At 57.7% G+C, this 24,575-nt stretch overlaps 7 protein-coding genes across 7 annotated transcripts; 2 read left to right on the top strand and 5 right to left on the bottom strand.

The window, feature by feature from the left end:
- Nucleotides 1–7,540: 7,540 nt before the first annotated feature.
- Nucleotides 7,541–8,951, top strand: SLS55_009792 (uncharacterized protein; the record flags this gene model as incomplete). Its single annotated transcript, XM_066781187.1, has 2 exons — nucleotides 7,541–7,931; nucleotides 8,170–8,951. The coding sequence occupies 2 exons, from the start codon at nucleotides 7,541–7,543 to the stop codon at nucleotides 8,949–8,951; spliced, it is 1,173 nt and encodes a 390-aa protein (XP_066628189.1).
- A 487-nt stretch (nucleotides 8,952–9,438) lies between these two features.
- SLS55_009791 (uncharacterized protein) lies at nucleotides 9,439–10,595 on the bottom strand (the record flags this gene model as incomplete). Its single annotated transcript, XM_066781186.1, has 3 exons — nucleotides 9,439–9,998; nucleotides 10,053–10,123; nucleotides 10,177–10,595. The coding sequence occupies 3 exons, from the start codon at nucleotides 10,593–10,595 to the stop codon at nucleotides 9,439–9,441; spliced, it is 1,050 nt and encodes a 349-aa protein (XP_066628188.1).
- Nucleotides 10,596–11,066: 471 nt separating this feature from the next.
- On the bottom strand, nucleotides 11,067–12,463 carry SLS55_009790 (uncharacterized protein; the record flags this gene model as incomplete). Its single annotated transcript, XM_066781185.1, has 3 exons — nucleotides 11,067–11,989; nucleotides 12,038–12,044; nucleotides 12,455–12,463. The coding sequence occupies 3 exons, from the start codon at nucleotides 12,461–12,463 to the stop codon at nucleotides 11,067–11,069; spliced, it is 939 nt and encodes a 312-aa protein (XP_066628187.1).
- A 1,231-nt stretch (nucleotides 12,464–13,694) lies between these two features.
- SLS55_009789 (uncharacterized protein) lies at nucleotides 13,695–14,323 on the bottom strand (the record flags this gene model as incomplete). Its single annotated transcript, XM_066781184.1, has 2 exons — nucleotides 13,695–14,145; nucleotides 14,319–14,323. 2 exons carry the CDS (start codon nucleotides 14,321–14,323, stop codon nucleotides 13,695–13,697), a joined length of 456 nt encoding a protein of 151 aa, XP_066628186.1.
- A 3,722-nt stretch (nucleotides 14,324–18,045) lies between these two features.
- On the top strand, nucleotides 18,046–19,088 carry SLS55_009788 (uncharacterized protein; the record flags this gene model as incomplete). Its single annotated transcript, XM_066781183.1, has 2 exons — nucleotides 18,046–18,153; nucleotides 18,204–19,088. The coding sequence occupies 2 exons, from the start codon at nucleotides 18,046–18,048 to the stop codon at nucleotides 19,086–19,088; spliced, it is 993 nt and encodes a 330-aa protein (XP_066628185.1).
- A 2,254-nt stretch (nucleotides 19,089–21,342) lies between these two features.
- On the bottom strand, nucleotides 21,343–22,266 carry SLS55_009787 (uncharacterized protein; the record flags this gene model as incomplete). The annotated part of the gene is made up of 1 exon (XM_066781182.1): nucleotides 21,343–22,266. One exon carries the CDS (start codon nucleotides 22,264–22,266, stop codon nucleotides 21,343–21,345), a length of 924 nt encoding a protein of 307 aa, XP_066628184.1.
- A 1,083-nt stretch (nucleotides 22,267–23,349) lies between these two features.
- SLS55_009786 (uncharacterized protein) lies at nucleotides 23,350–24,246 on the bottom strand (the record flags this gene model as incomplete). Its single annotated transcript, XM_066781181.1, has 1 exon — nucleotides 23,350–24,246. One exon carries the CDS (start codon nucleotides 24,244–24,246, stop codon nucleotides 23,350–23,352), a length of 897 nt encoding a protein of 298 aa, XP_066628183.1.
- Between the last annotated feature and the right edge of the window lie 329 nt (nucleotides 24,247–24,575).

Below are 24,575 nucleotides of genomic sequence, written 5' to 3'. Positions count from 1 at the left end.
AAGGATGGAGGGAGGCGCCGGTGGCTCGGGAGTTCCGCCATGTTTCGGAGTTTTTCTTTGGGTTGTCGTTCGTGCGTAGTAGTTAGTGTGCCTCGTCTCGAGGCAAAGGGCGACGGGAAGAGCCTGAGAGAGAGCAAGAGTTGGGATGATGATCATCATCATCCCCGTCCAAACATGCGACGGTCGGTCGGGCTGGGCAGCAACAAGCAGCAGCCCACGCCACGGCACGACTGGTGGGACTGGGAAGCTGCAAATCCCTACTCTTCCTTGCATGGTTCGTCCCGCGTCACACAGGGTTGCAGATCATGATTCGGTTGGCCCGCTCTCACACAGCATAATTCGGCAACGGCAGGAGCGGCGAAGGAGTTGCCGCGCGCGCCGAAGGAACGGTTCGTTCTTTTTTGCCTCCTCCTCCCTACTACTACTACTGCTTGCTATGCGTACGGACGTACACACGGTTTGCATCTGCTTCTTGGCTTCTCGATCGGGTAATCTGAGGGAGACGCTAGGTTTTACGGGCGGGACGGAGCTCTGCCTCTCTCTCTTTCCCCGCTTCCCCGTGCCCACCGCTCTTTTATTCTCTAGCTGCTCGTGGTACACACCCCCTTTCGCGTACTGCGTTTCTCCGCCGGTTCCGTCGGAAGCGGGGCGCAGCGCGGCCGGCCGGCGTCGGTCATGGGGTTTTCCGGGATAGCCGGCATATGTAGTGAGTAGTACCCAGTATACGGCCGCCATGCACAGTACGTAGATGCAATCAAGGCGTTAGGTTGCGCCGCCTTTCTGCCGTTGGGGAATAGGTATCCATGCAGAAAACGCAACAGGGAACGGGAATAGTCGGGGATGGGGGAACGGATGATGCACAACAACCCATATTCTGCACGTCTCCTCTTTTTTCGTCGTTGCTCATCAACGGCACGGTAGTGTCGAATCATCTGGGTGGTTGCAGGTCGATCATCGTCCCCATCTTTTTTCCTTTCCTCTTTGGGTGGGATGAAGATCGAGATTGTTGGGGGAGGGCTGGTGGAAGATCAGGTACGTACCTTTCTTGTCACTTCCGCCATGTGCATCACCCGTCGGTGATCTTCAGGGCGGAGAGTACACCGAACTCTATTCAAGGGAAACAAGCTTCCGCAACGTGCTCTCGGTCTCGGTCGGGTCCGAACGGGAACTGGGATGCTGGACCCGTGGGGACAGGAAACGGCCGGCGGCATCTTTAAGCACCGGGTGTGGTGTGTAGGTACGGGGCGTATACAGCGCAGTGGGCTCTGATTGGCTGGGCACGTTTATAATAGCAGGTGGTCCCCGGTGCATGTGAAGCGACCATGTACCGTGTACGGAAAAGACTGGCGATGATTTGCGCGGTTGGCTTGTCTCTGATACCGCGGTCAAATTCCGCGGCCTTCTTTCAAATCGGCGACCTCTCTTGCGTTTTTCGGGTGGGCTGTTTTAAGGTTTGGAAGGAGGGCAGGGGGCGGTTCGTGGATCTGCACAGCCGACGGGATGCGAGCCAGGCAGCGTGCGCTCGTGCCTCAATCGACCATGGGAAAGCGAGCGCCTTCCGATTCTGGTACGATGGGGTGGAGCAACAGCATGGACGGCGGCAGGCGTCGTTGTTGGAAAATGTCCGGCTGTCGCGAGGCGTGAGTAGTAGTGTAGGTTGCTCACGCCTGGCGGGCACGGAAGGCGGCAGGGCACAACGGCAGGCCCCCCGAGCCTCCCGCCCTGCCGCTCCCCTTCTCGCACCCTCCCCGCGACCAAGCCATCGACGTATGCGATGCAGCTCCAGAATACCATGGCCTGGATCAGCCTTTCTCCGGCCATTCTGGACTCTTGATGTCTGACCTCATCAAAAGCAACTACTGCCCCTCTCCCGCCGTGCTGGGTCGGCGTTCCTTGGTTGTTTATTTTTTCTCCCCGTCGCACGCCCGCGCGCATCTCGCTGGGAGGCTCTCCTTGCCATGCCTTGTCATCGTCGACGATCTGGGAGCTTTGCCACGTTTTCCCTCTCTCTTGGTATACGCGTGGCCGGCATGCGTTTGTTCGCACGCGATGCGGCACGAACGACGGGATGGGATCTTCCTCGGGGGGCAGTGTGGTTGTTGGTTGTTGGGCAGGCGGGGAGGCGGGAGTTGGGGGCCGGTTGCGGTTTGTGGTTCGCGTGATGCGTGGCCATGACAGGCTGCGAATCACTGTCGTCGTCGCCCCTGCCTTTCTCGTCGCTTGGACATGCATGCGTGCTTGCTTTTACCTCGCTCCCAGCCCGTCGGTAAGGTCTCGTGGCTTCCACGTTGGCTTATGCCTGCCGCGGAAGGAGCCCGGGCAACTTGAACTTCTCTCTCTCCCTCTCTTTCTCTAGTTTATCGTCGATCATGAACAGCACGGCCTAGTTATCAACGATCCGTGGCGGCGAATAGGACTAACATGACTACGGCTACCCCGGAATGCGGGCAGGATTGGATAGTGCCCGGTTTAGCGCGGTGGATACGTCAATCCGCAGTTTGATGGCAATCGCGGCTACCGCGTATAGATTGGCACGGGCACGAACAAAAAAAAGAGAACAATCGGAGGCGGAGCAGGCCTCCGATGTGGCACTGGCCGTCGTCCCTGACAAGCGGTCGACGCTCCCGATCCGGACGACGTTGCATTCGTCCCAAAAGCAAGTGACGAAGCGCCGGTGGCTGCTCCGGCGGCCAGGGACTGCACGTTTCACTATGGCAGAGGCTGAGAAAAGGACAGGGTCAGCAATAATAATGACGAAGGCTGTGTCTGCAGGAGCTGGCTCCGCAAAACGCCGCCGATGACATCTCACTCTCCAGTTTTCTGGACGGCCGCCGGGAAGGAAGTAGTTGGCTGACTCGGTGCCACGGTAGCACCTCGTTGCCACGCGGCCTTTTGATGGGAAGAAGAAACGAGAGAGCGAGATTGCCACCCGATGAAACACGACCATTCCGAGCGGCGTGCATTCTTCTTGCAGCAGCCATGGCTGGCGGGCACACGTGCGGCTAGCCTTGCGGCACCCATGCAGATCGACGAGCCCTGCGCCATTGCATGCCATTGGCCGGCTCGCAGTAGGCGATAGATTAGATGTGCCGGCTATCTAATTTAGATCTCCGGTCTTTTTGCGTCTGGACCTTTTTTCCTGGCCCGATCTGCCGCGTAGCATGAAGTTAAATCTTGATGTTCTGACGTACATGCCTTGAAGGTTTGTATAGAGTTGATAGCCGAGGCCAAGGGAGAATCGCAGATCAAAGATGTAAACAGGGAACACCGCTGGAAGCAGAAGACGATGGATTGCGACCCTGAGACTGCGTCATCATTGATCGACAGGTAGGCTAAGCCCTCGCCCCGCGCAGCAGTCACCCGCCGACCGGATGATCGACGCGCAAGAATCCTACCCGCCGACGCTGCCTATATGTTCGCCACCTCTAACCGCGCCTCTGTCGATCTCAGGGTAAAGCGGCTCTGTCGGGCTATGTTTGCTGAACACCATCGGTGACTGTTTGCTTGGCTCAGAAGCCGACAGAAGACCTGCAGTCTCTAGCTGTCAATGCTCCTATCATAGCTCTCGAAGCACGCGTGAGTCCTCCATACACTATACACAGCAACTTCACCAGCTGCGGTATCACCCTGTACACGGTAGACGTGTTACCTGTACTTTCGCTCTGTGATATGAAGCTTGCGCATCAACAAAAGTCATGGCATCACCACCCATAATCATCATCACCCTCCCTCAGCCTTGCCGCATCGAGCAGGTGTCAGCCCGCAAACGGCAAGCCAGGCGAGCCCCGCCTCTACGGTCGACTCGGCCCACCAAACCCGCCACCCCGCCAGCCAAGACCCCTCGTTTTCTTATCTGCCCTCTTATCAACAGCCCTGAACCCTGTCTCTACGGCGCGACACGCGACCTCACCCCGCAGCTTGGTGTACCTTCTCCCCCGCGCTCCTCCGGCCCTCTCTCCTTCCTTCCCCTTTTCTCTCTCTTTCTTTCCTTCACGATGCCCGCAGCAGAGCAGCAGCAGCAGCAGCAAGGCGAACTCGTCCATGGACTCACGCTGAAGGAGGTCGACGCCTTGTCCAAGGGATGTCTTGAGGCGCGCGGGAGGGCTTACTGTACGTCCATTGTCCTGTCGCACTTCCCGTTCGCTGAGAGCGGAGGAGGTGTACCGGTACCTGCTACGCGCGCGCAGCAAACCGGAGACCACCGCAGAGAGCCCTCTTTACTAACCACTTTTCCCCCCGCTCACGAAACAGGCCCCTACTCGCAATTCCGCGTCGGCGCCGCCCTCCTCATCCACCCGACATCGACCTCGCGCTTTTCCTCCGCCGCCGCCGACACCACCACCGATACACCTCAAATCATCCTCGGCGCCAACGTCGAAAACGCCGCGTACCCGGTCGGCACGTGCGCGGAGCGCGTCGCGGTCGGCACGGCGGTGACGACGTTCGGCTACGGCCGCGGCGACATCAAGGCCGTCGGCGTGGCGACGGACCTCGCTGCGGAGCACTGCAGCCCGTGCGGCATGTGCAGGCAGTTCCTGAGGGAGTTTTTGGAGGTAAGAATAAAACTGTCGTGGAGATGTGTTGCGGGGCACCTTTTTGGGGGTGGGGAGATGAGGAGAAGGGAAAGGGAAGACGAGAGAGTGCTGACTGCTTTTTTTGAACATACAGTTGGATACTCCGATTTTCATGCATACGAGTGATGGGAGGTATGTGGTCAAGACGATGGGGGAGCTGCTGCCGATGAGCTTCGGCCCGGATGTGCTGCCGCCGCCGGAAACGCTGTTGGCGCAGAGGAAGGAGCAGCAGCAGCAGCAGGGGAATGGGGCCAAGTGAGCGAGCTGTGGGGAGTGTGTGGCGGGGAAGGCGCTTTTTGGAGGCTCTCTATGAATTGGCGGTTTGCGGTGCATGTTGCGGAGCATCTTAGAGTTGGAGTGGAGCGGCGGCAACGCCGGGTACAGGTTTGGTGGTGTTCTCGGGAGCGGGAAGTTATGACGATGTGCGGTGTTGGTGTTGGCGTAAGGGAGGTCATTTATTCTCGTTAAGAGTAGGTGTCCTCTGAAATAATGCTCAAGTCTTGTAGTAGCGGAAGCAAATGTCCGGACGTGGATGTGAGTTTTGGACCCTAGATGAATGCATCCTAACACAGAATCCATTCGCCCGCGTGAGTTAAGTCCATTGTTTACGTGAGATATATGGGGGACGGCCGATTTTGATTGAGAGCCCGCTGCGCTCCAACAATTTTGCTCTTCGTGTTATCAGAGGTTACAAGGACATTCTTCGCAACTAAAAAGATAGCCTACACTTAAGGTTAGAAAATTGTTAACTTTTCGAAATCTCCGGCTTCAAGCCTACTCTAAAACAATCCCGGCCGTATCTCCCAAGCGTTAAAAGTGTGTTCTCGGATTCTATGGCTATAGTTCGAGCCGCTTCGTACTGAATGTTCACTTTCGAAAGTCAAGAAAGCAAAAGTGCCGTAGGAATCCGTCAAGCAACGAGGCTCCCCCCGTTAGAGATACCAACATCACCGTGTCCCACATGGCCATTTGAAGCAAACACCCGCGTCCCAGGTTTCGACAAGCACTGTGCTGACGGCAAGTCGACTCGGGCCGTCCCCATCGACGCGACGACAGGTGAGTTTGACCAGGAACAGCAGTCTCCAGCGTACCGGGTGTTCCGACCAAGCCCCGGGTAAGTGACGGTGCGAGGCTGCGCCAAAGCGCGATGAAAACGCCATCGTCGGCTCGGATGAGGGAGGAGGACTTGCGGACTGTCTGTCGGAGCCCTCTACGGCCTCGACGTGGATGGCCCTCCTTGCACTCACGAACAGTGGTCTGAAGAGCCTCGGCTAGGTCCAACACCGCGTGGTGCCATGATCCGGAACGGGGAGCTCGCCTCCACAAGCAGCGTGGGGTGCGACGACTAGGGAGCCCCAGTTGGCAGTTGACGCTCGGTCTACCGGGCGGAGTTTAGTAAACGACACATGCTAAGCTTTAAGGATAGCTTGAAAGGTTGGTATTATCTTGGAATACTGTGTGATGTAGTCTTTCGGGTTGGGTGCGAGCCGAGTGGTTGTGGGCTGGAGTACGAGTTTTTGGCCAGCCAGTCCGAAACGCGCCCTCGACTATGCTTGCCCTTATCTCTTCATCTCTATAAGCAGTTCCTTTTCTTTTCTTTGTTGAAGACAGAGGCATGTCCGATAGAACGGAGGACATGGGTCAGACATCGTCTTTTATATGATTGGTAGAAGCAAATGTCCAGACGTAGATACAAGCTTTCTGAGGCTTCCAACGTAGGCAGTTGGAGTAAAAACCCGGACGTAGATGTAAGTTTCAAGGCCATGTACGTGCGACCAAACACCGGATTCAACTACTCGCGCAAGTCAGGAAAGAGAAGGGGAATGTGAGCTAAGGAACAATTCGTGCCGGTGCTCAGCAGAGGCGGAAGAGAGGTGAAGAAGAAGGAAAATAGGACTGAAGACGCTGCGGTTGCAAGATATAAGCTTGGCTTCCAAGGTCCTCAACCCATGGTACGCGTGGACCTGCATTTGCCTTTCACCTGTGACTGCTCGTTCCCCCGTACGGTCAGAGGCGAGGAGGTTTGGTAGAATGAGAACATCTTTACTAGACCTGAGACCTCCGTGAACGTACCTGGAATGCGGCCGAAGCCGTTGTTTAAGTGAAGTAGCACGCCAGCTCACGGATGGGTTTGAGGACTTCCCTGTCTGTGCAGAGAGAGCCTGCACCATCTGATAGCAGTGCCTTCCTTTCCTTGGCAACTTCTCAGGCGTCAACATTGCATTCCAGGCAAAAAACATGTGCTACCAGCCATCTGGCTTCGCGCTTTATGTGTAGAAAGCCTTGATACTCAGAAACAAGTTTGACAAGACAATGACAATGAAAAAAAGGCCTCATGCTCCTAGATAACCGGTCACAGATCAACGTGGCAGCGGTAAACATGCCATCACAGCAAGGTTGTACCACTCGACCATCCCTCCCCTGCATCCACGCAACATCCCGAAGTTCATCCTCGGCCGACTCTTCCCTGGCAGGGGTGGTGAGGCCATCGACTCACGCACCACAGCCTTCCAGTTTCGGGCGAAGCACCCCGGACATAAGGCTCATCAAGCTCCCGAAGCCACCCGTCGAGCCTCCGTCGATCGTGTATCTCCGTTCTATCTCCCCGAATGTTTACTCGCATCACGCTTCGTGGAGCCATGACTGCCTATTCCGGAAAGCCGTTTCTACGCACAGCCTCCGAGAGTCCCTCTTGGCTGATATCACAGTGATTCCACGGCATGTGGCCGTGCCATCTTTCGGTCTCTCCATTACGCGTATGCCTGGGGAACCGGCGCCTTGGGATGCCGAGGACGACGAACGATCAGGAAGCCGGGAAAGCAAGGAAGCAGCACAGAGTCGTCGCAAAGCAATAAATACCGGGCGCCAGAAGACGCGAGAAAACGGGATCATGCTCTCAGCATCCGCCATCCGCCTCGTATCAATTCCCCTCGTACCTGTTTCGAAACGAAGATAGGACAGACACCATGGCGCTCAACGCCTCCACAACCCTCCCGACCATGATGCGCGGCGTCGTCTACAACGGCGTCCCCTACCAGGTCAACGTGACGGACCTGCCCGTCCCCACGCTCTCGGGCGCCGGCAACGACGCCGTCGTGCGCCTGACGCACGCCGCCATCTGCGGCTCCGACCTGCACATGTACCACGGCGTGCAGGGCGCCGCCGCCGCGCCGTGGACCATGGGCCACGAGGGCGTCGGCTACATCGCCGAACTGGGCGACGCCGTCACGTCGCTCGCCGTCGGCGACTACGTCGTCATCCCGGACACGCTGGGCGCGGGCCATCTGGAGATGGATCCGGGCGCCGAGGAGTTGCTGGCGTACGGGTCGGGGAACGAGGAGTTGGGCGGGCTGCAGGGTGAGTTGCATTTTTTTCCCTTCCCCATGCTCCTCTCTATCTTCTTCTTCATCTTTCTCTTCCTCTTCATCTTCTTCAACATCTTCCTCCTCCTCCTTCCTTCCCCCACCACTCCTCTCCCATCCCTCTCCCCCCTTGGCGAAACAAAAATCAACACAACTCCCAAGATCTAGCCACCCCACCCGCCAAAATCCTCCAAATAAAGTCACCAACAAACCCTCCAGCTAACACTTCCCAGCCGAATACGCCCACATCCCCAACGCCGAACTCAACCTCATCCCCGCCACGCAACTAACCCAGCAGTCCCGCAACGGCAGCACCAACGCGACCCTCGAGCTTGACTACGTCACCACCTCCGACATCTTCGCCACGGGCTGGACGGCGCTTTCCTTCGCGTCACTATCCCCGGGCGACACGGTCGCCGTCTTCGGCGCGGGGCCGGTCGGGCTGCTGGCGGCCTACTCCGCGCTCCTCCGCGGCGCGTCGCGCGTCTACAGCGTCGACCGCGTCCCCGCGCGGCTCTCGCGCGCCGCCGCCATCGGCGCCGTGCCCATCGACTTCTCTGCATCCGACCCGGTCGCGCAGATCCTCGCGCGCGAGCCGAATGGCGTGCGGCGCGCCGTCGACTGCGTGGGCATGGAGGCCGTGAGCGCGAACGGCACGCTCGACCCCGCCATCGTGACGCGGCAGATGGTGGCGGTGACGGGGGCGCAAGGCGGCATCGGCCAGATCGGCGTGTGGATGGCGCAGAACGCGACGGCGGCGGCGCCGAATGCGAACGAGATAGATCCCGACGTCGCGTTCCCGCTGTCCGACTTCTTCACCAAGGGCTTGAGTTTCCGGTCCGGGGTCGTGGATCCCAAGGAGCGGGCGCCCGAGCTGGTGAGGCTGATTGAGGATGGCAAGGCCAGTCCGGCGAGCGTGATTGAGACGGCTGTGATTGGGATTGAGGAGGCGCCTGAGTACTACAGGCGGTTTGATCAGCATGAGGAGATTAAGGTGTTTATTCGTTTTCCGTGAGCGGTGGGACAAGCTTGATTGGGAGAGCTGAAGGCGTTGGAGGTGTACGCTAGGATGAGGTGGGAGAGGAAGGTACTGGATGTAGTACTATAGTTGCAGTAGTAAGGATGGAGGGCCTCGTCAAACAATTCCATCTGATGCTCAGTATGATTAACCCGTTTTTGCTGAGAACACGCGTAAAACGGATTCAGTACCTTTTAGTGGACGGGCTGTCACGGGCTTCAAATCTTTTCGATGATGGATTTGGCCGCTCTGAGTGGCCTGGGCCTAAGGATCACAAGCTCAGTTTCATCTACGCCTTTCAGTATTCACATCACCAAACGCGGAGGGAACTCAGTTGGCTAATGTGCCTGATTATTCTTGGCTTGCTCTTTTACTTAAGATATTTTCATCATTCGTCAACCAGCTTACAGCTTCGCTTGCCTCAACCTACAGCACGTCAGACATGAGTTAAAAAAGAACATCATCCCCAGCTACTACTCACAGCTTACCTGTCCCTGCCAAAAGAGGGCTTGGCGGCGGGCTTGTTGTCCAAGATGGTCTCAATCTCCTCCATGACCTCGGGGGTGAGCTTGTCGAGGAGCTTCAAAGCCTTGCAGTTGTCGTGGATCTGCTCGACCTTGGTAGCACCAAGAATGACGGTGCTGACGTTGGGGTTCTTGGCGGCCCAGGCGAGGGCGAGCTGGGTGGTGGAGCCGCCCAGACGCTCAGCCACGGCCGTCAGCTTCTTGACCTTCTCGATCTTGGCCTGGCCCTCGGGCTCCTTGAGCGACTTGATGGTGTTCTCGAAGAAGGCCTTGTTGTTGGCGAAGCGCGAGTCCTCGGGGATGCCGTCGTTGTACTTGCCCGTCAGGAGACCAGAGGCCAGCGGGCTCCAGATGGTGGTGCCGTACTGGAACTGCTTGTACAGCGGGTCGTACTCGACCTCGAAGCGCTCGCGGTGGAAGGCGTTGTACTGCGGCTGCTCGGCGATGGGCGCGATCAGGTTGTACTTCTCAGCGATCAACGTGGCCTCGGTGATCTGGGTGGCGCTCCACTCGGAGGTGCCTGGATCGTTGTATTAGCAAAGTACCACGCACAGATTCGGCAAATGGGATGTACCCCAGTAGTAGGCGAGGTTCAGGTTGCGGATGACCTGGGTGAAGCCCTCGACAATCTCCTTCATGGGGGTGCTGCAATTGGTCAGCATTCAGGCTGAATGAACACGAGAATACGGAGCTAGTACCCAACGTCAGGACGGTGAGCGAGGACGATGTCGACGTAAGGCTGCTGGAGGCGCTCCAGGCAGGACTTGAGGCCCTCGACGACGTGCTTGCGGGAGAGACCACGGGTGTTGGGCTCCTTCCTGCCGGTGCCAAAGAAGACCTTGGTCGACAGGACGTACTCGTCGCGGGGCCAGTCGAGCTCCTTCAGGGCCTGGCCCATCTCGATCTCGCACTGGCCGTTGGCGTAGACCTCGGCGGTGTCGAAGAAGTTGATGCCGTTGTCCCAGGCGGCCTGCAGGCACTCCTTGACGATGTTGCCCTTCTGGGTGCCGCCGTAGGTCAGCCAGCCGCCGAGGGAGAAGACGGAGACCTTGAGGCCGGTGGGGCCCAGGTGCCTGAAAGGCATGTCCTTGGGGTCGAAAACGCTGCGGACGGCCATTGTTTCGGTGGGGGTGCGGTCGAGGAGGGCGGTGCTGTCGAATTGAGTGAGACGGAGAGGCGAGGAGCTGTGTGTCGAGGAGGAGGATACCGTGTTGTCGAAAAGTGGGATTTGACTCGCACGTCATGATTAATTATTGGCGACGGAGCTACAGCTTTCTCCGGCAGCCTTAACCCCGCCCGGCTGATAAATTGCGAGCCGCGGTTGCAGTGGCGGGGGAGCCCCGCGATGTGACGCCGGCAGCTGCGCGAGACGGCCTGCATGGTGAGGGGGACGGAGGGTTGGCGTCTGATGCATGATGCCGATGATAATATTTATATGGTGCATCGTCGGAAATAACAGAGCGAGCTGTCAGCGGGAGCTCCATCCTTCCTGTAGCTCGATGACGCCAAGCCCACCCAAGCTCTCCGCACGGGCCCTCGCTGCTGTCAACCCCGCCTCCCTCGCTGCCATCCCGTCTCATCTCTTCCCCTAGTCGTAGTAGGTCGCCTTGACGCCATTGACGATTACATGCTCGTTCTTCCCCTTCTCCGGCACCTTCATCACGTTCGTCTTGACTCTGCCCTTCACCCACTGCCCCGCCGTGATCCCCACCGCCGCCTCGTCCTTGACCTGGTCGTATCCCAATTTCTCCAACACGCCGCTCTCGACCGGCCGCAGCTCCGTATCATCCGTCGGCCTGACAAAGTACAGCACGCCGTGCCGGTCGACGTCAGCCTGGTCCGGCGGCGGCGCAACGACGCGGTGCACGCTGCTCTTGAGAAAGCCGTTCGTGACAAAATCCAAGTAATCCGCCAGGTTGACCGTGATGCTCGCCGGGTGCGGCTTGACGTACTTCCACTCGCCCTGCGGCGTGCGCACCTGCAGCGACGCCACCGGCTGCCGGAACAGCAGCGTCAGGCTGCCAAAGTCGGTGTGCCCCTTCACCCACACGTTCTCCAGCTCGGCGTTGTCCTGCGCGCTGCGCTTGTGGTACTTCATGTACCGCAGGTGGCAGTCGCTCTGGTCCCCGTACCGGTGCCGCTCCACAAAGTAGTCCTCTGGCAGCTCCAACACTATGGCGACGAGTACGAGGAGCTTCTGCACGATTGAGTCGAAGATGTGGCGCGCGAATCGCTCGATCTCGGCCTTGTGCTGCTTGATGATGGCCGGGTGCTCCAGCTGCTCGTAGGCCGGGATGAACTTGGGGATGTTGTAGATCTCCGTGTTGTCGAACTTGCCGGGCCGGATCTCTCGCAGCCCCAGTGGCTTGTAGCCGTTGTAGCCGCCCTCTTCCAGGTTGGCGCGGTACTTCAGCTTCTCTTCCATGGGGAGCTGGAAGAGTTCTTTGCCAATGGCGAATTGATGGTCAACCTCTTCTTGCGTCAATCCGAAGTTGATGATGTAGAAGAAGCCTGGTTGACATTAGTGACTGTCCCTACAATTGGCCACGCAATACTCACCAACATTCTGAATAGCTTTGAAAAGTTGATCGGCCAACTTTTGCTTGCCTCCGGGAGCATCGAATTGCGACAAATCAAGCGTTGCGAGGTCCGCCCAATCCACTGTCAGCTCGAATCAGCAAAAGATTACAGAGATTTTCCAGCAAGACAATTACATTCATGCTTCGTCTCCGGGACCTGGATGTACCGAGGCAACTCTGGCACTGTTCTGACCGTCTCAACCTCTGTAGCCATGTTGCAAGTCCGTGTGGCTCGAGGCTTTGCAAAGCAAACAGGCGACTCATTGATCGCAGGTTGGCCGCCTTAAGAAAGCCCACGGCACGCAGGGAACTTGGACCACCACGATTCCCTGCATCTCGTATCACCTGACAGAAGCCCCTACTACTTCCAATCATTTCGTGTGGATGCAGTACGTACCTGGGGCATGCTGCTCGGTTTTCCAAACGTGGGTGAGATTCGTGCGATTTCCCCGCAAGCACGTCAGCGATGACCCTACTAACACGCGGGATTTCACTTCAACAGCCGAGAACGGTTTGTATAAAGATGTTACAGCGAGTGACAAGACACCTCAGCCCATCCACGTCTGTCTCAGAGATATTGGGCCTCGTTCGGATGAAAGTCGATGCTGCCAGACTGTAATGGCAGGAAACAGTCTCGAAGACGGTGAAGAGATATGGGCTTGTATGTCGTTAGTAATAACGCTCTATTCAATCCCAAAACATCTACACATACCGACACGACGACCGTTGAGGGTGAAGAAAATCTGTCCCTTAGAATATCCATGCTCAACCACGTCATTTGCGTCGTAATGTAAGTGCTTCGTCAATTTGGTACCAGCATAGAACTCTTTCCCACTTTCTAATTTCCCATCGTTGCTTGATCCAACAGACCCATCTCTGTCTGGAACGAATGTCATAGGCTCGCAATTGGGCAAAACATTTGCGGATGAATAGACTCCGTTGGGGTAGTATCCCATAGGCTCGCCACCATCCATAGAAACGCCGATTGAAAAAGCTCTAGATTGGTCTTCTTTTTCTTGCTTATCTCTCTCTTCCACCTCTACTAAGCACCGGTACTAATTAATTATTAGCTGACTTTCCCCTTCTCTTTCCTGACTTACGCGAGTAGTTAAATCCGATGTTTGGACGCACGTCCATGGCCTCGAAACTCCATTCACGGCACCCTCCTGTAGTAGATGCTAGACTGTAATTTGCAACCTGTCTATTAACGTGTAATACAAGGGCCAAGGTACCGTGTCTATGTTTATTTGATTATGGTAGCTCGATGTTCGACTTTCTACTGGGTCGTGAAGAGACAGGCAGTTGATGAACGGCAACCGCTCTCGGTGAGAGAGAAAACCGACCACCTGCTTATCAATGGCCTCTGTCTCCAGCTCGACAGCTTCTGGGGACCACTCGGCTTTGTCATCCTCAGGTTTGTAATAGTCGAGATCCTTTTCCATGCGACACGTAAGACATGATAAGTAATTCGAGCATATGATTCTAATGCTGCGGTGGCGACAGCGCCCTGGCAGCTACTCTACTTCAAAGACATTCAGAGTGGCTATAAGTTTCACACTGATAACTGTGGATATCTCTTTACCCTGTAATTCGGATAAAGTCTATAATCTTGTCTCGCAAAACAGCATGCAAACCCCTTAAGCGCCAACCCGGGTCTTCTCAGCCTCAAACTCCTCACTGAACGGGTAGTCCAAGTAACCCTTCTCCTGCATCGGGGTGTAGAAAGTCGACCGATCGTACGGATTCGGCTCCAGCCCGTTCTTCAACCTGTACACCAAGTCCGGCGTCGACAAGAAGTACCTGCCAAACACGACACCGACATCCCAATCCTTGTACTCTTCATCCACCGCCTTCTTCGCCGACTCCCCATTGAACCCACCAGCCACCAGCACCGGCTTTTCCTTGCCCCACGCCTCGAGCGCGAACTCGATACCCTCAGTCTTCTCCTTATCCTCATTGTTCACCACCCGCGACTCCACCACATGCAAGTACCCCACGCCCATCTCCCTCAGCGCCTTGATCAGGTACGTAAACTGCGGCACGGGGTCCTCCATCCGCATCCCCTGGAAAGTGCTCCACGGGCTGACCCTGAAGCCCACCTTCCCCGCGTCGCCGCCAAGCGCCCTCACCACCTCCCTTACCACCTCGACCGCGAACCTTGCCCTCCGCTCCACGCTCCCGCCCCACCCGTCCGTCCGGCGATTGCACGTATCCTGCAGAAACTGATCAACCAAATACCCATTCGCGCCATGCACCTCCACCCCATCAAACCCGCACTCCACCACCGCGCGCCTCGCCGCGTCGCCAAAATCCCTCACCGCGCCCCACACCTCCTCCTCTTCCATCTCCCGCGGCACCGGCGCCCCGTCCGCCCCGGGCATCGCCACCGCGCTCGCACTAACAAACGCCTCCCCCTGTCCCTGTCTCTCCAGCACCCCCGCGTCCGCCGCCCGCCCCGGCGCCCACAGCTGGCACACGATCCGGCACCCCGCGCCGTGCACGGCGTCGACGACGGCGCGCCACGCGGCGACGTGCGCGGCCGACCAGATTCCCGGCGCGTGCGGCATGCCGCCGTGCCGCGGGGAGATCTGGCACGCTTCGCTGATGAGGAGCGTGCCGGGCACGCACGCGCGCTGGAGGTAGTACGACACGGCCATCGGGAGCGGGGTGTGGGTGGAGGCGTCGTTGCGCAGGCGGGTGAGCGGGGCCATGACGATGCGGTGGGCGGTGGTGAGGGTGGGGCTGATGTGGAGGGGGCGGAAGAGTTTGGTGTCGGTGGTGGTGGTGGTGGTGGTGGTGGTGGGGTCGGCCATTTTTGTTGTTGTTGGTGGTGGTGGTTTGCTGGTGTGGTTCCTGGTTTGATGTTGTTTCGTTCTTCTTCTCCTTTTTTTATGTTCTCTTTTTTCCGATGGTTGGGAATGGATTGGTTGGAAGTGGCTGGATTGGCGAAGGAAGGTTTGGTCGACGGGGAGGAGCGAGAAGCTGTTGGAGGACTTGGGTTGGAAGAATTGCTGCCTGAGTCGGGAAAGGGATGTTACGAGAAGAGCTGAGATTTAAAGTCGTACAGGGCTGAGATGGAGGTAGTGCTTGATCAGTAAATGGTTGGCAAGTGACGTTGAGCAAGAGCAGCCCCTTCTCTGCTTAGAAATCATCGTCACACATTCGGCCGGAGCATCGCCGAGAACACAAAATACCCAAGAACAACGTTGGCCAAGACAACTGGCGTACGGGGTCATATCCGGCCCTTTCGTTTGGGTTCTTTCTCGATGAGGGGGCTGGTATAACGGACATACTACGATGAATGTATCTTTGGAAACGCTTGAAACGCTGCAGCTGCAGTTTTGAAGGTATTACTCGCTGACTTTTTGACATCCGAGGAAATTGAAGCACTTCTTTCTCCTGGTCATCATCTGTGATGCAGTTACGTAACCGTCCCGCTAAGGCCAGAGGCACTTCACAAAACGCTAGGGCAAGACACGCCCACTGCAACATATGCTCCTTTGGAAAAATTGTCTACCGGCTCAGACATTCTCTGGCCCCAGTTTCCCTGGACATGCATCAATCGAAACAATAGTCATTTGTGGCATAAAAGGATGGTGGACAGCGCCAGTGTTGCGATGAAGCCAGCAGCTCTAAGCTTCATGCTAAGGTTGTTAACATAATTGGTAGTGCGCGGCTTGTTAAGGTACTGCTTCCAGGGAAGTTATTGCTCAACAATTTAGCATCAAACGACCAGGAAGCAACCGTATTTGCTAATCGAAGTCCTACATGCAACAAGCCAGCCGTACCGCTTTGTATAAGACAGTACGGTGGTCCTTTGAAGAAATCCCAACGATAAAAGGTGCAAGTGTCCCACCTTACCTGTTCTTCTTTTTTGCCAATAACCAAGTACGGCATTCCAGTTTCGGCACCATGGAGAAACCTAAGCTCAGCCACGATGATTACACTGTGGCATGGATATGTCCAATGTTCGTAGAACAAATCCCCTCCACGCGAATGTTGGACGACCGACACGACACTTTACCGCAACCACCAAACGACCACAACGTGTACGTGTTGGGCAGCATCAACAAACACAACGTCGTGATTGCCAGCTTGCCTACTACCGGTAACTGCTCTGCAGCAGCAGTGGTTACCCAGATGCGGAACACATTTCGGCAACTCCGTTTCGGCTTGCTCGTCGGCATCGGCGGAGGTGTACCCGCCGAGACCGACGAGGGCCCTGTTCGACTGGGACACGTTGTTGTGAGCGAACCGGAAAACCGGCACTCGGGTGCTATTCAGTATGATTATGGGAGAGCCGAATCAGAGGGCCGGTTCCATCGCACTGGTATCCTGACCCCTCCACCCGCTGTGCTGCTGAACTCTTCCTACGAGGTGAGTGCTGAGCGAAGCCTTGTTGAGGACGATCCTCTCGTCGGTCATCTTCGGCGAATAAATGTCAGCCTACCTCGGCTTCGAAAGTACAAATATCCCGGAAGGGATGCAGATCATCTGTATCGGCCGGATTGCATACTCTCAGATAAGAAGCGGTCTTGCGAGCATTATGGATGTAGTGTTGATCAAAGGATTGACCGCGAGCCTCAGGAACACGAAGACACTGGAGATTATCCCACTGAGATTGTCGTCCATAGGGGTACAGTTGCATCTCGCGAAAAGCTTGTGCGAGACGCCATGCTACGAGACAATCTGGCCGGACAGGAAGGAGGCATATTGTGCTTTGAGATGGAAGCGGCCGGCGCTCTCAATGATTTCCCTGTCTCGTCATCCGAGGAATTTCGGACTACTCGGACTCCCATAAAAACGACAAATGGCATGGATTGGCTGCTGCGGCGGCTGCAGCATATGCCCGAGAACTTTTTTTCCACATGCCCGTGGACCAGGTTAAGCAAGGCTCGTTGCCCGAGAGTGGTAAGCAGTCTCATCATATTCTCCATAGATCCTATTCCTGTCAAGACCTTAAGTCTTAATGTTGCTTTGGGATGATCAAACAATTTATACACTGCACCACGCAGCAACGCGGTATTGTAATGGAGATGTACGACCACCTGATCGAGTTGGAGGTTGGACCTGTTTCGAGAAGCTTTCTACTATACGGCCAATGCTACTGGAAAGCAACAGTCCTATCGTCCCGATCACCTTGCTGCTCGGACTCGCAAGCATATTCATCGCCGCTGCCATCATCGGAGGGATGGCAGTCCATGCAAAAGATACGCGCAGTTGGCAAGAATGGGAGGGAAGTTGATGTTCTGGGCCCTTGCTCGATGGAATCGCGGGACTGGAAGAGGATTCTGCCCCAATTGGAGAGCTTGCTTTGGGTGACAAGGAAGAGCTAGAGAGGTGGGCAGAAGCATGTCGAGTACGGTACAGCGAAGTAAGACGAGAGGGACAGGAAGACGAGAAGGCCATCATCAGGCTATCTCCGGCGTCGGTCAGATCCGCCATGACGACATTCTCCAGTAGGCGATCCAAAGCATGAAACCCAGGACAGCAATCCATGTACGAGCATGTCACGGTTGACGATGATGTCGCCTCGATGTCCCAAAGAGGAAGGGTGATTGAGGCGAGACGCGACGCGACGCGACGCGATCCGGAGCGCGAATGCGCGAGACCAAAGGCGGTCTAGCGCAAGGGTCCCAGGTCGATCACTGCATCATCGATGAGATCTCGTGCCTTTGTACCTCGTCGATTTCCAGAGGGTGTTCTGGTGGTGTTGGTGGGCCAGCCTTTCTTTTTTCCGGGCGATGTGATGATATGAGTCTATGACGGCATGATGGCAGCGCTGTTGCGATGCCACCAGCCGCCAAGCGACCACGGAACGCTCTTAAGCTCACTGGCTGCGCGGGCGGCTTGTACCTGAGACATCAGTTCTACATGCTCCCGCGACGCCTGCCTGTTGTAAATCTATCGAACCAAGCCCTTCGTTGTTGTCGTCCAAACTTTGAACGTCTCGCATTCCGTCCGTTGCACACGACCGCCATCTTCAACATGCCTTCCACGGACAAGTACACCGACCCCGAGCTCCGCGATGAGGTCAAGGAGGAGATCCATCGGAGCGACAAGGGCGGCGCACCGGGCCAATGGTCTGCGCGCAAGGTCGGTGACTTACCTCTCCTGCTGCAGCTGTGCGAATGACTGACACGCAGCAATTGCAGGCGCAAATGATGGCGTCGGAGTACAAGAAGCGAGGCGGCGGCTACACCACGGACAAGAAGGACCAGGACGAGTCGCAACAGCATCTCTCCAAGTGGGGCGAGGAAGAGTGGCAGACCAAGGAAGGCAGCGCACACGCGAAGCAGGGAGACGGCACGCAGAAGCGTTACCTGCCCAAGAAGGCTTGGGAGAACATGACCGAGGAAGAGAAGGAGGCAACCGACGAGAAGAAGCAGGAGGAGAGCAAGGAGGGGAAACAGTTTGTCGGCAACACTCAGAAGGCCAAGGAAAGCCGGAAGAAGGCGAACGAGGAAGAAGATGAGGAGTATGCGGTCAAGAAGCAGAACGAGAAGGCCGCCGTTGAAGATGGCCCGGCAGAGGAAATCGACCAAGATGATGAAGAGTATATCGAGGGCGAGGACGATGATGACGCTGAAGCTTCGGAGGACTCTGAAGGGGAGGACTCTGCAAAGGAGGATGACAAGGACAACACTCCGAAGGGAAAGAAGCGCGGCCGGCCTGCGAAATCGGAATCGGCTACCAACAAGAAACAGAAGAGCAATTCTGGCAAAGGGAACCAGAGCGAATCGAAGCAAGGCGGGAACAAGTCAAACGAGACGGTCGGTTCGCGGTACGACAAAGCCGACGCGCCTGCGGAGCAAGGGTCCAACGACCGTCTCCCGGTGAAGGGACAGCAGGCTCACTGGAAGTCCCTGCCTGGCTGGGTGGATGGAGAGGTCATTGAGATCGTGACGGAGCACAAGAAGGTCGAGGGTAAGGATGTCAAGGCCAGCGAAGGTGATGCGAGGATTGTGCTGAAGAGCAAGTCGTCGGGAAAGATCTGCGTGCACAAGCCTGAGGCCGTCTACTTTGATTGAAAGGCATTGAAATGCAATTGGGGGTCCAGGCTAGCCGCAAATGGTAATCCGTCAACCATAGATATTTGCTGATCGCATTCTCGATCGCGTGATGATACTGAGAGCAATATCGACGTGTGCGCAGTGTCGCTGGTGGAGATGAGCGGGAGCCGATTGCCACCACAGCAGAGCGCCACGCTTGCCCGTGTCAAGGTGGCATCCAAACAAAGGCACTGTTTATTTACCGGTGCACGCAGGTGGCAGCTCGCAGGGGGGAAGGCAGGGTCAGCCAATTGGCGAAGCGCACGCCGGTCTCAGGAGCAGGGAGTCTGTCGTTGAAGCGGCGGCGAGTCGTCGGGGGTTGCTGGGCGCAGGCGGGCGGCCGCTCGAGCCAGCTGTGGTGCCTAGGAGCTGCCCTCCTCTTTCTCAAGCCATCACCGTCCTCTGCTGCCTCTGCGCAACCCACTCACTCACTTCTCTCGTGCTTTCGTGCAACGCACTCACTCCTTCACCTGTTGTCACCACCACCTGCGCCTGCCAACGCCGCATCGCTCCCTTCAGCAAACGCAATCCTCGCATTGTCGCACGCTCAGCCCGCGCCTACCTCGCCGCTCACCATCATGTATCTCACCGACGAGATCTTCAAGACCACCGACGCCGCCGCCACCGCGGACCATCCTCACAACTCTCCTTCCACCCAGCCCATGGACAGCAACACGCCTTCCTCAGAGTACCTGGGCAAGAGAAAGCGCGGCGCCGCCGGCGACCACGAGTACACCACCAACACTGTGTAAGCTAGACCCTCCCTCCGTCCCTTCCACCCCAAGCCTCCCTCCCCCACGCAAGCGAAAACGAGAAAAGAAGGAACCCCACCGACTCTAACCAGAAGTTCCAACCCAGACCCATCAAAAACATCAAGATCCTCCCCACCCACCTCGACCCATTCGACGACTACCCACCACCGCCACCTTACTCCTCCCAAACCGCCAACCCCTACCCATCCCCTCCCCGCCACCACCGCAAAACCCTTCTCCCCCGCATATTCGCGCAGCAGCAACCCCGCCGTAACAACAACAACACTTACCTGCACGCCCCCGTCCGCCCTGCACAGCGCTACCCCGTCGTCGCCCGCCCAACCCGCCAACCATCGACGACGACGACAACGGCGACAACAACCGACCTCACCCCCTGCCACTGCTGCCACCGCGCCCCCCGCCAGAAACCCGACTTGGACAACTACTCTGCGTGCGCGGCGTGCGGCGCGCGCACGTGCTACATCTGCATGCGGGTGTGCGAGATTGGTGTCGGCTGTGGCCGTGGCAGCGGCAACAACAACCTCTACGCCACCGACGACGGAGGAAATGGAAACGGAGGAAACGGGAACGGAAACGAAGACGGAGACGGAGACGTGGGAGATGCAGACAATGGCAGGAAGATCTGTCGCGAGTGCTGCGTTGAGAAAGGGCCGGAGGGGGAGACGTGGTGTTTTGAGTGCGTGGCGGTGGGTGGTGGGGCTGAGAGGGGGGAAGAGGAGGCGGAGGCGGAAGGGATGGTCATGGGGTAGGTGATTTCGACGGATTGGCGGGACGGGACGGCTGGCTGGATGGTTTTTTTTGGCTTTTCGTGTTGGGGGAGGGGAGGAGACGATTTGGGTGGTTGGGTGGTAATGAGTTGGGAGATGGGGGGTTTGGCTCGGCTTCGACGCTGGCTTCGTACAGTGTCTAAACCGGAGGAGAGGGTGGGGCGTAAAGGTCATTTGGCATTGGGGGTGGGGTCGGGGAATGAATGAATTGCGCGGGGGAGGGGGGAAAGGCTTTCGTGCCTTTTGCATTCGATCGGAGGGAAGTCAAAGTAGGCGTTATGAGGAGCACATTCTCTTTTTCCTTTTATTTCCCCACCCCCTCAAGGCATCGGGGCGATTCGATTGTATCAGGGCGTGTCTAGCATTCTTAGCATTATACCCATTTCGCAGCGAGTGGGATTTTCAATTGGACACGGAAAGGCGGAAGGAAATCATGTATAGTTCAGGAATAAACATCATTAAGTAACAGTCATTATCTAACCAACCACGCTGTGCTCCAGATAGGAGGGTATCTAAAAGTAAGGAAAAAGTCATATACAGCGCCAACATTGGTAGTAGGCCCAACCGCGCGACTCAAATAGGAAATTTACCCCCATCGTTCCTCATATCTACAAATCTCTCTTCTCTTCACATGTCGTCATCATCAAAATCTTTCATTGTCGTTGTTGGCAACGAAACCCGTTTTATCCGTTTTCACGGCTTCTCGGCGAACGTCCTGGCCCTCTTCGAGTGCCTCCGGCCGATGCAGCACTCGACGCACCACGCCAGGATAGCCAGGAACAGCACGCCGGTGGCGGCCCACGAGATGGCCATGAACTTGCCGCCGCGGTGCGCCTCGATGCCGATGTCATTACCATACTGGTTGATGACGTCGGCGCCCTTAACGGCGATGGCAGTAGCAATAGCGCTGGCGATGCCAAAAGCGAGGAAGGCGAGGATCGCGAGCATGACGTTGAAGAAGGCGGACAGGCGACCACTCGCAAGAAAGACGCCGACGAGGGAGCCGACGAGGACGAGGAAGGACGCGCCGACGGCGATGCAGTAGAGGACGAACATGGCCTTGTAGGCGATGCGCAGCGCGTCGAGCCCCTGCTGGATGTCGTCGGGCCAGTTGAGGTCGTCGAGCGTGATGCCGAGGCCGGACTCGTTGAGCGACTTCTCGAGCACGGCGGTCGGGTCGAAGTGGAACATGGCCGTCGCGTTGGAGCAGGCCGACACGTTCTTGTGAATCTGCGACGATGAGACAGTGGCGTTGGCGACGGGCTGCGGCGTGTAGTCGCCCCAGCAGTAGTCCATCAGATGCGCCGAGTAGAAGTCCGAGAGGCCAATGTCCTCGGCGATGGACTCGGCCACGCTGTTGACGGCGTCGTTGAGCTCGTCGGTGATGTCCGAGGCGATGCTCGACGTCGCGTTCTGGATCAGGCCTAGGAGGCCGCTGGACGAGCTGCTGGAGCTGGACGACTCGCTGAGGATGTTCTGCCCGATGCGGCTGGTGTTGAGTGTCAGGATGTGGTAGTCCTCCATGAAGTCCTTCTTGTGGCCGGCGAAGATGCAGAGGAAGCCCAGGACGACGGCGACGATGGCGCAGAGCGCCGGGAAAAGCGCGGACGGCCGCATTCTGGCGAGTTCAGGAAGGAGGTGCTTGCTTAGGCGGTGCGAATGTTTGTTCTCCAGAGGTAAAGATGTAGTGGAGAAGCGGGAGATGGGCTCCTGACTTGGATCTTGGTCTGTCAGGATGGACAAAGGTAGAGAACCCTGTTAATGTAGCGATGGAGGTGACACAAAGGGAAAACAGGACGCCGTGCCATTATTATATTGGAGGCTGGGCTTTTGGACGTCTTGGGCGCCGAGCCAGCAGGATCCAAGCCACGGAGGGTGGCATCACCTGCTATGTCAGGCATTACGAATGCCGCGCCTCGTCGAGTGGCCACAACAAGCTTCAGCACGGGGCAAGCAGCGTACTGCGACAAAGAAAACGAACTGGTTGGCAGCGCGAACGCTGACTACTGACGTGTCGCGGACCGGTCACTTGGCCTAACTCGGCGCGTCGTCGCCCTGCAAGGGCCGCCGGCGTCATCGCGCAGGCTGGCGCAGCGGGTGGCAGGGCCTCTGGCCGGGCGATTGGCAGGGAAAACAGGCCTGAGGCCGCCTCGGCCCCCTTCCGAGCACTCAGGCACCCTGAGCCCTGCTGCAAGGGTTCAGCCAAGTTCCGCTGCGCCCACCGAGTACGCACGATAGAAAGCTTGAACACGCACGGTGCCATGGACCAGTCGACGACGGGCGCGAATCTTTGCAATTACAGTCTATCATGTGATGTCATGCCGAGGCCGTCGCCGCACATTTTCTGCTGTTCTATTCCGGGAGGCCTGAGACGGGGCGCTGGCAGATCTGTGTGTGGCGTCCACCGCCCCCAGCCTCGCGAAACGCGCGGTCCCAGACCACCACCACCAGCTTCGGCGTCTCGATCCGTGGCGGTGTAGCGACAAAAAATGCGGAACTCCTCTTCTTTTTTTTATTGATTCACTCGCGCAGCCCAAAACGATACGGCACCGCCATCCATGTCCCGATGCTGCGAGACTGCGTGTGCTGCGCGTCGCCGCCGTCTTCCTTCTACAACGCAACCGACTCGTAACTTCATGATTTCATATTTGTCAAGGGACCCAGAAATGTCTTCTACAGCCCGCGCGGCGGCCACTGTGCTCAGCCAGGCTTCTTCGACGTCCGCCGCGTCTGCGCGGGTGCCGGCTGTTGAGCACCGAGATGGTCGGTGAACGGAGAGTAGGGGGCGGCCATGACATGGACCGGAGCCCGCGCCTGCCCAGCCGCCCCGGACGACGGCCGCTTCTGCTGCTCTGCGTGCAGCTTGTCTAGCGATTCACCCACGACGTGGTATTTGGCCCAGTTGATGGGTGGACAGCGGAAGACGTTCTGCGGCTCGGGCACGGGTCCGAATTTGGGAGGCGGAGGACCCGAGGTGCGTGGCGACCGGGCCTCGTCATCACTGTCGCTGCTGTTGTCGACGACGTCGTCCAGACTGCCGTTGAGCGTGGGGCCCAGGAGGTCGTTCTTCGCGTGCTTGGGTTTGAGGCGGCCCGACTTGAGCTCCTCAACAAAAGCTTCGGGCTGGGCCACGGCGGCGTTCTTGATCTTCTCGAGCGCCTGAATATCCCGCCTGCTCCTGTCGCGCTGGATCTGCAAGAGCGCAATGGCCGAGCGCAGGGCAATGGCATCCGTGTTCTCGCTCTCATTGATGGGCTTGGGCGGCGGCTGCGGGATGAACTCGACGGCGGGCGGCGGGACCACGCGGTCGGCAGGGTCGGTGGGCGCCAGCTCTGCGATTGTCGCGACGGGCGTTATGGGCGACACCGGGGGGCGGGGCGGCGAGTCCGGGGCATAGCTGGACTGTTGGCGGTCCTGGTTGTTCCCCGCATATGGCGTCTGTGGAGGCTTCTGCTCGCCAGCCGGCTGCTGGGGAGAGGAGGCCGGGACCGCGCCGGGCGGCATCTGCAGCGGCGATATGGTGGAAGTGGTGGAGTCATTCCTGGCCTTCGCGGGGGAGGGGATGTCGAGGGCGGGGGGCATGTTGCCTGGCTGCATGCGGATGTCAGGCAGACCTCAGGCCTGGGGGACCGAGGAGGGAGCTTGACGGCTGGGACCACGGGCCGGCGACAGACCCGCGCGCGCTGGAGATGCAGCCTGGACAGTGGCAGGGTAAAAAGAAGCAGAAGTCTTGGGCTGCGGCGACGTCCAGAAGGCGCCACCGTTTCCGATGGGATCGCGGCGGCAGCGGCAGCGGTACGGATTAGCGGCAGCAGGCCTTGGCTGCCGATTGCTGCGTTCCTGCAAGGAGCTCCACGCTCCGCAACATCGACAGAACGTGCCCCCATGCGCCGAGCGTCACAGCATCGCGGCGCCTGACGGGCCTG

The sequence above is a fragment of the Diplodia seriata genome, assembly GCF_021436955.1.
Source record: "Diplodia seriata strain FDS-637 chromosome Unknown scaffold_11, whole genome shotgun sequence".
In the NCBI taxonomy this organism is placed as follows: domain Eukaryota; kingdom Fungi; phylum Ascomycota; class Dothideomycetes; order Botryosphaeriales; family Botryosphaeriaceae; genus Diplodia; species Diplodia seriata.
This window is presented reverse-complemented; position numbering and strand designations above follow the sequence as displayed.